General features: G+C 56.1%; 4 protein-coding genes across 4 annotated transcripts; 1 reads left to right on the top strand and 3 right to left on the bottom strand.

The window, feature by feature from the left end:
• Nucleotides 1-1,928: 1,928 nt before the first annotated feature.
• On the bottom strand, nucleotides 1,929-3,091 carry PUNSTDRAFT_131656 (uncharacterized protein; the record flags this gene model as incomplete). Its single annotated transcript, XM_007380956.1, has 6 exons — nucleotides 1,929-2,193; nucleotides 2,275-2,335; nucleotides 2,395-2,454; nucleotides 2,521-2,662; nucleotides 2,831-2,987; nucleotides 3,042-3,091. 6 exons carry the CDS (start codon nucleotides 3,089-3,091, stop codon nucleotides 1,929-1,931), a joined length of 735 nt encoding a protein of 244 aa, XP_007381018.1.
• A 252-nt stretch (nucleotides 3,092-3,343) lies between these two features.
• PUNSTDRAFT_61807 (uncharacterized protein) lies at nucleotides 3,344-4,306 on the bottom strand (the record flags this gene model as incomplete). Its single annotated transcript, XM_007380955.1, has 1 exon — nucleotides 3,344-4,306. The coding sequence occupies one exon, from the start codon at nucleotides 4,304-4,306 to the stop codon at nucleotides 3,344-3,346; it is 963 nt and encodes a 320-aa protein (XP_007381017.1).
• Nucleotides 4,307-5,693: 1,387 nt separating this feature from the next.
• Nucleotides 5,694-6,845, bottom strand: PUNSTDRAFT_63190 (uncharacterized protein; the record flags this gene model as incomplete). The annotated part of the gene is made up of 4 exons (XM_007380954.1): nucleotides 5,694-5,946; nucleotides 6,000-6,187; nucleotides 6,236-6,598; nucleotides 6,651-6,845. 4 exons carry the CDS (start codon nucleotides 6,843-6,845, stop codon nucleotides 5,694-5,696), a joined length of 999 nt encoding a protein of 332 aa, XP_007381016.1.
• A 4,391-nt stretch (nucleotides 6,846-11,236) lies between these two features.
• PUNSTDRAFT_131654 (uncharacterized protein) lies at nucleotides 11,237-12,926 on the top strand (the record flags this gene model as incomplete). The annotated part of the gene is made up of 5 exons (XM_007380953.1): nucleotides 11,237-11,257; nucleotides 11,304-11,403; nucleotides 11,454-11,507; nucleotides 11,565-12,755; nucleotides 12,814-12,926. 5 exons carry the CDS (start codon nucleotides 11,237-11,239, stop codon nucleotides 12,924-12,926), a joined length of 1,479 nt encoding a protein of 492 aa, XP_007381015.1.
• Between the last annotated feature and the right edge of the window lie 853 nt (nucleotides 12,927-13,779).

The raw sequence follows: 13,779 nt of genomic DNA, 5'->3' as shown, positions 1-13,779 counted from the left end.
CGCGTTGGCGGCTCGCGCTCGGTGCTGTGGGAAGGAGGGGCGAGGGGGCGAGGCGACGCCAAGTACGACCACGTTGGCGGCTCGCGCTCAGCGTTGGGCGAAGGGGAGCGCAAGGGCGAGGACGGGGGCGACACCGAGCGCGACCGTGTTGGCGGCTTGTACTCGGCGTCGGGCGAAGGGGGGCCACGAGGGTAGGAGGCGACGCCGAGCGCGACCGCATTGGCGGCTCGCGCTCGGCGCTGGGCGAACGGCAGGGGCGGGGGTGGAAGCAGCGCCGAGCACGACCACGTTGGCGGCTCGCGCTCGGGAATGGGCAGACGCCCAATGCTGGGTGCCACTTGGGTACAGCCAGCCCGAAGAAAATCAGCTGGCATTGTAAACTTTATCATGAAGACAACACGGGCTGTTTCCTGTACAAAGATGGACTCTGGATGTACCCACCCTGTACAGGCTCATGTGCCGTGTACACAGGCACCACAATGACGCGTACAGGGTTTCCAAAGCGCAGGGAAGCCACCACACCTCCACGTGAACGTGAATGGCACACCCCATCCGTGTACATCGACTGCAAATAAAATATCTAGTAACGCGAGATACAGCGATTACGCGAGTACACCGGCACACGGGTCAGACTCCACACACAAGGAACCTGTACAGCTTCCGAAGAGTATGTAAGCCTCCGGCACAAATACAACCTACGCTATCACGAACATGCCGCATCCATGGCAGAATCACGTGATCTCGTAGGGTAGCTGTCAACCGCAACAGAGGACTGGCCGGCAGCCGGCGCCGATGTCAGCGGCCTGGCTGCTTCAATAGCCTGCACAGTAATGCTGTCATCCGTCTTTGCCGTGGAGGGCGGCCGCAACCTGTGAGCGGCGTGGTCGGGTTTGCAGTCACTGAGTGACGGCGGGTGGCGGGACCACTGTTGCCGGGGCCGTGGTCTCGGGGAGGGGGACCGCCGTCGCCGAGACGATGAATGAAGTCACCGACCACCGCGAGGGCCGTCATCAACAGCCTGCCCGCGGGGCATCTTCGAGGTGGAAGGCGGCGGCAACAGGGACTACTGCGGGCATCGTGGGCCGAGGGGGACTTGGCGTCGCCAGGTGACAGCGGTGATCAAAGCCGACGACCACCGCGAGGGCCATCGTCAACGGCCTGCCCGCGGGGCATCTTCGACGTGGAAGGCGGCGGCAACAGGGACTACTGCGGGCATCGTGGGCCGGGGGGGACCTAGCGTCGGCGAGTGACAGCGGTGAATGAAGTCACCGACCACCGCGAGGGTCGTCATCAACGACCCACCCACGGGGCATCTTCGAGGTGGAAGGCGGCAGCAACGGGGACCGCTGTGGGCATTGTGGTCCGAGGGGGACCTGGCGTCGGCGAGTGACGGCGGTGATCAAAGCCGACGACCACCGCAAGGGTCGTCGTCAACGACCCGCCCACTGGGCATCTTTGAGGTGGAAGGTGGCGGCAATGGGGACCGCTGTGGGCATTGTGGTCCGAGGGGGACCTGGCGTCGGCGAGTGACAGCGGTGATCAAAGCCGACGACCACCGCGAGGGCCGTCGTCAACGGCCTGCCCGCGGGGCATCTTCGACGTGGAAGGTGGCGGCAACGGGGACCGCTATGGGCATTGTGGTCCGAGGGGGACCTGGCGTCGCCAGGTGACAGCGGTGATCAAAGCCGACGACCACCGTGAGGGCCGTCGTCAACGGCCTGCCCGCGGGGCATCTTCGACGTGGAAGGTGGCGGCAACGGGGACCGCTATGGGCATTGTGGTCCGAGGGGGACCTGGCGTCGGCGAGTGACGGTGGTGATCAAAGCCGACGACCACCGCAAGTGCCGTCGTCAACGGCCTGCCCGCGGGGCATCTTCGACGTGGAAGGTGGCGGCAACAGGGACTACTGCGGGCATCGTGGGCCGTCGTTAACGACCCGCCCACAGGGCATCTTTGAGGTGGAAGGCGGCAGCAACGGGGACCGCTGTGGGCATTGTGGTCCGAGGGGGACCTGGCGTCGGCGAGTGACAGCGGTGATCAAAACCAATGACCACCGCAAGGGCCGTCGTCAACGGCCGGCCCACAGTGACAGCCCGCGGGGCACCTTTGCCCTCGACGGCGGCCGCAACACCGCCCGCCATGCACGTAATGGACCAGGCGGCTGTTGGGGGTCCGAGCACAGGACTGGCTACTCTACGTTACATGGAACCAGACCAGGCAACCTTCACCAATCCGTCACTAATTGATTGACTACTGAGAGCTTGGGGAACCTACTGGAACGACATGTTCAGCGGTATCTGCGTACTGCCAATGCCACCCAAATCACATGTGAGATCTAGTTAATCAAGCGGATAAGTATTGTTACCGAGAGAGATAAATGACTAATGAACTGACCTCGCGTTGTACCTCCATATTGCTCCTCCAACCGCAACCGGACTAGACGACGGAGCCCCACTGATGAACTAGATGTTCCATGTAGGATCAGTGCTCTGTAGATGATGACGCGACTGATATACATACCGATTGTTGCCAGCTCCATGGACCGGGACCGGATGGACTTGACACCGTTCTTCAGAGGGACGAGCACTGATATGTTCAGCAGGCACAGTAGCTGTGCCGACGCAAGGTGACGACCTGGCCGTCGGGATGTGTTCAAACTCAACTGAGATACGGCGTTAGTGGGAGCGCGCCAAGTACAGAGTATTCACCCACAGGCATGACGGGTGGGCATGCTTGAGCGCCGTTGAGGCATGGTCGGTATTCATATGTATTGGTGTGACTATGAAGACACTGTCAGTCAAATAAGACTTAACGAGATTGGTAGACGCACCTTAACCCATATCAGACTGTGACGTGGCAAAGCATAGGCCTTGAAGGCGGTACCATAAGCCGAAGGGTCGAAGGTCGTCCTGAGGCTGAGCGCATAACATGGCGCAGAGCGCAGAGCGCAGTTAAAAGATACTCGTAATTCACGGATTTCGGAAGGACTATATGAAGGCGTCAGTTGAGTGATACATAATGAGATAGATAGGTGCACGCACCTTAGTCCATATCCAACCGCACCGCTGCAAGGCATAGGCCTGAGGGCCATGGGGCAATCATGTAGGCCATAATGTCATCCTGGGGCTACGCGTATAGCAGAGGGCAAGGCACAGAGCAATGTGGAAATGCAGCGCTTTGTGGAAGGGAAGGTGGTGGACGTGGTGAAGGAATGGATGAGCTGGCGCCGCGACTTATGTCTGTGGTTTCGCACGTGACTGCATTATGTAATCAAAGCGGACATACGATGCACAGCCTGCACTGAAAACTGTTCATTTAACTGTACTGCAAACGTATGGTATAATCAGTCTGTTGTAAGATACATGCTGTAGTCCATAGCGTCCAAGGTAGCGACATCTCCTTCCCCTTCCTCTCCATCCTCGCCGTTCTCCATGTGCTCTTCGCCATCCTGGTCTTCCTGGACCTCCTCCTCTCCCTGCCCCTCAGCGGCATCCGGTCCGTCTTCTTTCTCCGCAACATTTACATCCCGTTGCTTCCCCGCTGCAACAGCACTTGGTGTAAGCTCCGCATCCTCTGAGGATGCCGTCCTTTGGGACGCAGGTGAAACCTGGGGAACAATTGCGGTCTTCGATTGGGTTGTTGAATATCGAGAGATCCACGGCTGTCCGAGGCCGGCCCTAAACAATAACGGCTTCCATCGGCGGACGAAAGCGGCCGCGAGCGCACGACAAAGATCGGCTTGGCGGAAAGCGTAGCAGTCTGCGCCACGAGATGTGTCTGGAGTACATGGGATGGCTGCATCAGTGCGAGAGCGGGCACCCTTCTTGGACTCCCATGTGTCTGCCTGCCAATGGAGGAATGCAACGACACGCCGCATTTCTTCCGCCAGGAGCTGCACTTCTTCACTCCATCGAAGCGCACGAGCACGAGCACCTGCCCACATATATAGCATCGTTTCATCAAGCTCTTCGTCAGGATTGAGCGCGCAATCGCCAGAGGAAGTGTCGAGCATGAGAGCCTGCCGGACGACGTGTCCTCGCGAGCGCCAAATCCAGGAGTCTTCGCGGCGTCCTTCGCTCTCGTTTTCCTCTGGGTAAGGGCCACGAACATCGTCATTGTGAAGCTCATGAAGAAAGGTCTTCCACTTCCCGTCGGGGCTGAGTATCAAAAGGGCGCGCCACGCGTCGCGATACTTTAGGACCAGAAGGCGGATCTTGCGAGCAATACTCCGCCGAATAGCATGTGATCGGGTGTTTGCGGAGGTCGTCCCAGATATGTTGACCTTGTATTTGTGAATGAGCCCCATGTATGACCGTCGCATCCTACAGATCGCTTGGAGGGTGTCGGCTGCTTCCGCGATGCGCATCTGGCACTCGGTATCGGCAAGATCTCGTATACACCCAGTTGACCTGAGGCTGTCGGACTCGAGCGAGGAAGGGAGATGAATGAAGCCCATGCCTCTGGCCTTCAAGGGCGAAGCGTCTTGGTCTGCAACTTCCGACGGTACCATCGCGATGCACGGCATGTACACAGGTGTGATGTCCTCCAGTTTCCTGACGTCGCGCTCCAACGCCTCGCGCTTATTTTGCAGATCAGGCCCTATTCGGTGATGTTCCGCCCGTTGCAAATCCATCTCCTGCTTCAAAGCGCGGCTAGGGATAGGTTAGCTTGAGTACAACCACCTGCAAGACCTTACATACCGCCTGTCCAAGAGTTTCAAAGCGCGTTGTATATATTTTGACGGAGAGACGTCATGATCCGGTTCGGATGGGTCCATTGAGGCTTTTTCCTCCTGTTCCAGCTTTTTTCGGACTTGATCATATGTCTGCGCTGCACGATGGATGTTAATTTGAGGCAGTTAGAGGACCAAACTTCGTGACTCACACAGCTCGGGCTCCGCATAGGGGTCTTTTCCCTCCTTCTTGTCGTGCTCAAAGGCCTTCACTAACTTAGCCCATCTTCCCACCGTCGGCCGATCGAAAGTAGCGTCAAGCTCCTCAAAAAGTTGTCGATGTTTGCTTCTCTCGTCTAGGGCTTCCGTGAGAGAGCGAAACATATTGAGGCCTGCGTATACACTCAGATAAACACAGTCGGTGATTTACACATGAAGCTTACCCATATTCATCTTCATCATATGATTCCAGTTGCCCATGTGGTCCTCGAGGGTAACACGTCAAGCAGCTGGGGCCATTTCGACTATACTAGTTGCCACTCCTCCAAGGTGCGCCCACAGTTGCTCCACCGTTTCTGCGTGCGTGCAGCCGACGTGAGGTGTGTGCTGAAAGTCATAGAGCCTTCGACATTTGTAACCGTGGGTTTGAATATGCATCTTCGGTAGCAGGAAAATGAACGCGAGCTTCACAAACTGTGCAACCCACGTGGAAGGGTAGTTCTGCTGCAGTCGATCCATAAGATGAATAGACCACGAGCAGGCGATGTCGTAGGAAGCTATGATCAACGCTACGGTGCAACCGAGGAGCGTTGACCAAAAAATATAGTCCATGGTGACCTGCCTGCCCGAACGACATTAGAAGCCGCGCCAGTAGGGTTACAAAGAGAGGGACCAACACACCACTCTCCCCTTGTCAGATCGGCTACACCGTTCTTTCTGACTAGTGAATGTCACACGCATACGGCCCCTCCAATCCCGGTTACTAGAACTTTTCGTCCGCTATTCTTGGTGTTCATCTGGCTCACTGCATGGTGATGTGAGTCACACGGCTCGATATCAGCCTATAAAAAGGTGTCGGCCACGGCGGCGACAAGGGAATACCAAGCAGGCGTACCTCTTGTACTTCGTCAGAGCATGTACTTAGATGCTGCTGGTACTCCGACTCCTTGACATAGTAAGCAAGACCGTCGCCTAGAGGCAGAGCGCTGAGGCCACGATCCTTGAGTTTGAGCTTGAAGCAGGCATCGAGCCCGATGAACTGAGTATACAGCCACCTGTGAAGTTGTGAGCGACACGATCAGGATCCAAAGTGCTGGTCTGTGCTTACTGCCGAGGGTCTGTTCGCCAGTCGTCAGGGAGATTACGTTCGGGATGCGGACACGCGGGGCATTCAACAACAAGCCCGCCGTCAGGAGTACCGTGCACCCCGGTCGGATCGTTCCCCCTTCCTGCTCTCTTGAGCATCTTGAGATGCCGCCACTGACGCGTCGCAAGAATAGCGTCATGGTACCTCCACTACGGATGGCATGAGCGACGTAAACCTGCGGCAGCCAAAATACGCACTACGCCGGGTCCATCGTTCATGTTATCGGTGCATCGGATGATGGCCTGATAATAATCGTGGAGGGTAAGCTTGCCTTGTAGAGTGAGCAGATGGAATGTATTCAGGAAGTCAAAAGTGAATGCGGTTCGCGGTTCCGTTGTCGTGGCCGGGAATAAGCGAACCGAGAGCAGTTGTTCATACTTCAAAACCGTGCCGCAGCCGCAGAAGTTGACGTGCAAGCGATGGTAGCCGTTGGTATGGAATGCAACGAAGTCGGGGTGAGCAGGCTTCGGGTTGACACACACATCGCCAAAGCGGCATAGATGAAGCGCATAGCCCAAACTGTTGAGGCTGTAGTCTTCAAAATATCGCCCATTCCATCGCTGATTGTTGATTAGGTGAGAGTTCAAGTGTATATCTTTACACTTAGCGTACCTCGATTCGGTGAAAGGGGAGACGCTTGTGGCGTTGCAAGCAGCATTCGTTGCACTCGACAGTGCTGCAATCAATGCAATCACGGCACCTAATAAGTGGCGAGGCATTGCCGCAAATCCGTGGTGGCCCCTTGCCGTCGTTAACGATGGATTGACATGTCAATAGCTGACGGGGGTCGGATGCTTCGGCCACCATGAGACGATTGAGGTAGTCATCACGACGAGGAATCCACGAGTCCATCTGGGACTAATGTAATCTCAGCATTATGAGTCGACCCTGATCAAGAGCTTCGCTCACCGCGACAGGCCGCTTTTTGGCGCTTGATTTAGCGCCAGTGGCTTTTGCCGACGTAGGTTCAGCGAAGACAGACGGTGGCTTGGTGTGCGTCTGTCTTTCGTTGACATCCTTGCTTTGAGATGCCGTGGGCAGCGGCCTTGCGGGCGGCACGACGACGGAGGCGTGTCGGAGCTTGGTACGGCCTTTTTGGTCCCGCGACACCCGTATTTCATGTGCAGTGTCGGGCGCAACAAGATGTATTTTGGGGCCATTGCCACCACGCTTTCTCTTCATATCGAGGGAGGAGGGGGATGGTGGTCAAGCCTGAAGCGTAGGTGCTCGTTAATGTATAGTATGCGACACGCCTTAGGGGAGCATTCTGATGTAGAAGTCTAGAGTCAGCGTTGCATAGGCCTTGCACAGTATAGTACGTACTCGGCACCACCGTCACGCGCTGTGCAGAGTTACACGTTGCGGCGCAAAGACAGGTGGCGTGGTCCGGGCTCCACAAAATGTGCTTGTATGCGGGGGGAAGGGCAGTATGGCTTCGCATGCCTGCCATTGGATGGACCTGTACCACAATGAGCTCTACTGCTTCTGAAAGAGGGAAATTGAGCGTGACCTCGTCTAATAGCAGGAAAGCACGAAGGTAGCTCGCCGCAAGCCTCTTCCCTAGCATCCCAGCCCTCCCCACAATGCTGCGGCTGGAGGGAATGCTACCTAATTACCAAGGTCGCAATTGACAGCCCCAACGATGCCCGACCCAATGCCGACCCTAGTCCTCATACTTGGCTTCCGTTCAGTCGGTCAGGTCCTGGCGCTGCGAAGTTTCTGGGGTCACTGGGCTTTGAAAACTACGGAACAGTCAGAAGCCACGACTTCGTGGTCGGAGGCGCTCGATGGTGATCTAGCACAGAATTCAGTGATGCAGCCAGGAGAAATCATGATAAGCTCACATAGTAGACGACGGGAGTGCGTACTGCAACATGCGCATGCTGGAGTGCTGGACGTAATAGAGCGAGCGGACTTGGTGTGCGAACAACTAGCTAGCCCTAAGGTCAGGTTGCGTCGGTGCATGAAAATGAGCTGCCGAACCATCGGCCCCCGTGTTGATTTTGTATGAAGCCTGCCGGGAAGCAAGAATTTTGGACCTCCGCATCTACAAACGAGCATCCGTTCCGTGGCTGCCCACCTGCATTTGCAAGGTTATCCAGCCCTTTCTCTATTGTTCTGAGTGTAGCTGGAATGTCGATTTAAAGGCGCAGAATTCACGGAGATTTTGTCTGGCTTCAGGGACGGAGTTCTGAGGGGAGGCAGATTGCCACTGACCGGCCCGCAGTCGGTCGTCGTGGGCCAGTGGTACTAGGCGCACCGTAGAGTATCAGTCAGACCACGACGCTACGGGATTGACTATATGCAACATGAATAACGGAACATTTCTCTCGCACCATCAAGCAGGAATGCTGGATGTAGGGGCAAGGATGCATGGCACGTTCGAAGAACGATGGTCCTCTGATGAGATCGTGAGCTTTATAACAACAGCTACTCGTCGTAATCGATGTACATTCGATCATACTCCGCAGGTCGACAGTGTAAGCTTATGCACAGACTCATGATAAATATAGCTATAACGTGGTGGTGTACCGATCGTCTTGCTTGATGGGTAAGTGCACGGAAATGGGCAACACCGAACAGCGTGCTGACGAAAGTGAGACCAAAAATACTATGTACGCTCTAACTCTGACAGTGGCGGCATTGGTTGCATGTTGAGGCCCGGTCAAAAGTCGCACGGCGCGGAACGGCGGAGAACTGCGATGAGCAGCGTGGAGCGGTGCACGCAAATTCCGCCGCTGAGCGCTGCCTCGAACACGCTGGCGCCGGAAAAGCGAAATAAGAAAGTGTCTGCAGCGGCGCTGTGCAGTGTGGTGTGGCGCAGAGCAGCACGAAACGGCGGCAGCCCACGTAGACGAGATCCGCCAATATGCGCCTGTTCGCGCCGCTCGATTATTCCACCACATATTATTATAATGCGCATATATTGCAATTTACAATATATGCTATACGATTACCGGGCTACAAACAGTGCACAGTGTGACATCAAAGGGTACTTACCCACGTCGATATCGTCCCCGGAAGTGTCTGAAGCTGTGCCTTCATCCACACGACTCGTGCGGGCTGGCACAGGCACCTCGGTAAACACGACAATCTTCTCTCACATGCACCCTATAAGCCATGGGTCAATAGAGGGAAGAGAATGTTACCATGGTTACAAACCGTCACATAGAGCCGATAGTCGCCAGAAGGGGATGGATGTGGTCGAGGACAAAGAGACGATTGGAGTTCGTCGACTCTTCCGACTCTCAGAAGAAAAGAAAAAAACGAACACGTGATCAGGCGAGATTCCTTGTCGTTGTACAGTTGCAGAGAGTAGATTGAAAGAGTACGAGAACCGAGCAGCTCAGAGCGAGGAGACAACGGACGTTGTACCAAAGAGTAGAGGGCCGCACCTAATCGGGAACTCCGAACGCGCCCTCGCATTGCCGCGCCTTTCTGCGCCGGCGAAATAATCACATCGCCGCCCTGCGCTATCCACCGCCGACTCACGCCGTGCGACTTTTGACCGGGGTTGAGGGCTCCAGAACGAATATACCTTCCGCAGCAATGGGCCCCACCATGGGAGATTGATATGCTTATCAACGAGCATTCAGGATCTCACATTAGCTCATCTAGCTTAAAGCTTTGTCGATCCAAATTCAAGCGACTTGCGCTTGACCCGTCTGCAATGCGAGGGGTAAGATTGCTGGGCAAGCGCGTAAGGTACATCGGGTGGCGGTGATGAAGCTTTGAAGCAGAAGTGGCGTGGATATGGCTGGTCTTAGGTCGTAGCCAATGACTTTCCGCTTCTTGTTCCTTCAACCGCCGCGATCCTGTCTTGTAAACTCGCTCCTCTTTGTCGCTGTCTACTATTTGTTCTGATTATGCCATTACAGTGACGAAGTCTGATGGGAAGAGGGCCAAGCTCCAAAGGGAAACTGCTCGGTCGGCTTCACAGCCTCGACAAGATAGGGCGCACCTTCAAGGTTGCTCCTCCCTCAGCGTAGTACAAGGGATTCAAGTGAGTACCTTGGATTGACCTGAGCTCATGCTTTTGATCCCACGACACCATAGTGCTCGGACGACACAACCGACAGGTGGTAGCTATCCTTGCCTCCGCACCCTCAGGCATGGAGCTACGACACAATACGCCCTATCAGCATCCCATCGTATGGCCAGATCGAGACAACAACACAACATGGTGGAGGCTGAGGCTGCGCTCATGAGAAGCTCAAGCGCGACCGCGGAAGTTTCGCCTGCGTGAATGGAGGCTTCAGCGCGGGGTGCGGTCGGAAGATACGTTTACACGGCCCATGGTGCATTAACATATTACATAGCGCCAACGACAGTGAGAAAGTCAAAAGGTATCGACGATCTACTTCGTAACCTGATAACTGACCGAATTTATATCGAACGCAAGCTTAGATCCTAGGCTTGATGCTCCTTCCCTAAGGTCTACACGCAGGCTGTTGTTCTGCATGTCACTTTCAACTTCCTCAAGCGGATCTTACGGAACAGAGCCCGGGCCTGCGGGAGTCTTCGGCGGTTGCCTCCGTCACCTTCAGCATCGGCAGCCGCATCGTTATGAAGAACTATGCCAATGGCCAATGCACGGTTCACGCCTTCCACGATCATCAGCAAGGGCGGCATCTCCACCATGTGGAACCTGGGGCTCCTAGTCGAACTCCAGCCTGGTGGGCTCATGTTATTCTCTTCCGATGCGGTAAAGCATTCTGATAAGAGCTTCAAGAAGTCGATGTCATCGATACGGTGGGAATCTCTTCTTTGGTGACTTGCGCACCCAAAGCCGGCCTCGTTGCAAATGACACGGACCAGAGAAGCAAGCTAGATGCGCAAATTACATGCGTTTGGCCAAATCGCCTGGCTACTTATTGTACCTGATTGTCGAAGTTTTAGTGTCTGACGGCGCAGCCTTGATGGGTGTGCAGCGTCTCCGCCGTACGCCAATTTATATAATATCTCCAGTCTCTTCACATACATCACGATAATATTACGGCTTGGCTACGCTGGCGGCCATACCGTGGAACATATATGGCGGGCCGTTAGGCCTTCACAATCTTCTTTTACTCAATAAAGTGTACGCGCGCCACCCTTCACGACCGCAGGCACCCGTCATTTCGTTGCTTCGTTATGCCCTGTTATAAGCCCCGCTGGCGCCTCTTTCACCCCAATCTCTTTCGCTTCCCAATGCTTGCATGACGGGTGGAAGGCAACAGGTAAGCCTTGAACCTCGTATCGTGCAGCCGCCTGATTCTGTGACAGTATAGAGACCTTCCACGAGGCAACCGGGAGGCGCTCCTTGCTGCGTTGTACGAGAATTCGGTTCACGATGTCGGCGCGCTCATTGACTACCTTGGCGGCGGTGCGTATTTCGGTTTGGGTGCCAGCTGCCCCTGGCTGATTTGGTGTCAGGCGAAAACGCTGGTCATGGCCTTAGCTGGGTTGTCGGCATGCTCGCGGAAGAAGGTCTGTCGTACCTGCTCACGTATAGTCATTTGTCTTTGACAACACGCAACATAGCAGGATACAGTGTCGATGGCCACGGTGCGGCTGAAGCCGCTGAAGATGACCTACCTCAGATCAAAGACTCGCCATCTGCTGCTGCTGCTCCGTCTCTGGCTCATGCTTCAACGTCTTGCTCAAATTCGGAACCACCCGTCGTGGCTCAAGGGACACAGCCCGTCACCATCGAATGTGCATGGCAGAGCCTAAGCCGTCTTGCCCTCAGTCAGGATGAAGCCGGTGTGGCTCCAGATCTCGTGTTCCCGTGCTCCACAGGAAAATTGCAAGCCAATCCTCCCATCCAGGTGCTGCGCGCCCAGCCCGTCGTTGATGCCCATAGCGCGCGAGGCACTGTTCCTCAAGGCGACAATGCACATGTTCAACATGGCTATTCTGCGTCTCACAGATTGCGTGATGGCCGCGTTCCCGCCGTTCCGCACGACAGCGCTCTTGGAATCCAGGACACCCCTCGAAATGCCCCACCACGAGCTTTCGATCCTCCGAGGTTGCAGGGAAACTCCTCCGTTGAGGCACCGCCAAATCGCCTTGGTGGCGCCCATGGACGTCCGAGCCAGCACGTGCGAGTCGACGTGCCCCATGACATCGATGACAGAGATGAGGAGAATCAAGCCCGCTTCGGTGGTCCCCTCGTCGACGGCCCTCGTGTGTGCACATCATGCGGGAGTATTCTTTCCCATGCCGTGCCTGCCCCAGTGGTGTTTCAGCGACCAACGCTGTCGGATTCTCGTTGTCCCGTGCTGCCTTTGTCAGGCCCTGGCGTGGTACCATGCAATTCAGGCTACAGTGACAGCAGTACCGTTCACAGCCAGTCGGACCACGATGACGATGATTTGTTTGCCAACTCCGGATTCAGAGATGATGACCTCTATGCTCTCCCGCTTAGTGAACCTGTTGACGAGGCTGCGGATCTTCCCGAGCAGGACCCCAATGGCAGTGACATGGAGCTTGCGTCTTTGCAATCTGCCTCTCCCTCCGGCTTGCCCTTGCCCCCGCTTCCCCCTCTTCTCCTGTCGCCAACAGGATCTCCACGGCCGACTGCCCACCTCGGAGAAATAGCGCGGCAATTTGGCATCAGACCATATGAGTATCTGCACCCCACGCCTGTAGTCCCACTTTCTGCCTTAGCAGAATCTTCGGGTACCCCCACGCTGCGACCAGGTCCCTTCCCTGATCGTCCACGGGCGGTTCACGGTGTCGACGTTGAGCGGCCGACTTCTGGTCGAGGCACACCAACTGACTCGTCTCACAGTGGGCGTCCCGGATCTCAGCATGTCTCCCTCCCTGCATCTTCCCCTCATCATTCGAGGACCTCCACGCAGCACTCCATTCCCTTCCTTGGTCGTCCCCGGGAGGTTCACGTAGAATGGCCCGCTCCCGGTCGAGGCGCAGCTGCTCCACTCACCATTCGAGGTCGGCGACCCTGCGCCCATGCCTCTCCCCTGATCGTCTGCGGGAGATTCGCGGTGCCGCCAACGTAGAATGACCGGCTTATGGTCCGGGCGCAGCAATTGCCTCGCCCAACCGTGAACCGTCCGAGTCTCAGCATGCCCCCTTCCAGGTCTCCTCCGCTCATTGTTCGAGGGCGTCCTCGCTGCGCCCAGGCCCCTTCCTTGATCGTCCGCGAGAGGATCACCGCACTGTTGCTGGACATTCGACGTCAGTTCAGGATCATTCAACGCCACAGCATATTCCTATCCCCGCCTCGTCCGAGTATAACCGCTCCTTTCAGACGTCTGTTGAGCGTACACCACCGCCTGCGTATCAAGCCATTGACGATCGGCGCTCTTCCGGCCAGGATCAATTGTGTGAAGACCAACGACAAGATGCGGTTAGAGTTGAACGTCTCAATCTAGGCAGGCGGCGTTCTCCCCCGTCGTCTCCCCTTGCTAGACCACCGTCGCCTCCATTTCCCGAGGTCACTGAGTATCATCTCCCACCACCTCATGCGCAAGGGGCCCCGGGGACTTTCTACGTGGTTACCATCGGACATCAGGTCGGCATTTGGACCGAATGGTGTGTACCTTTCTAGTTTCAAGATGGTTATGTCTGACACGCGTTTCAGGGCTGACGCGGCGCACGAGGTGCTCCGTTGTCCATCAAATGCTCACTGCTCTTATCGGACCTTCCACGAGGCTCATACCGCCTTCTTACGCGCGTTGGAAGGGCAAAAGGTTCGGGTGGTACCGCAATAAATGAATTAGGTCGTAGCTCTTGC

This window comes from Punctularia strigosozonata (assembly GCF_000264995.1).
Source record: "Punctularia strigosozonata HHB-11173 SS5 unplaced genomic scaffold PUNSTscaffold_3, whole genome shotgun sequence".
In the NCBI taxonomy this organism is placed as follows: Eukaryota; Fungi; Basidiomycota; class Agaricomycetes; order Corticiales; family Punctulariaceae; genus Punctularia; species Punctularia strigosozonata.
The sequence above is the reverse complement of the archived record's forward strand: the minus strand, read 5'-3'. Positions and strand labels throughout refer to the sequence as shown.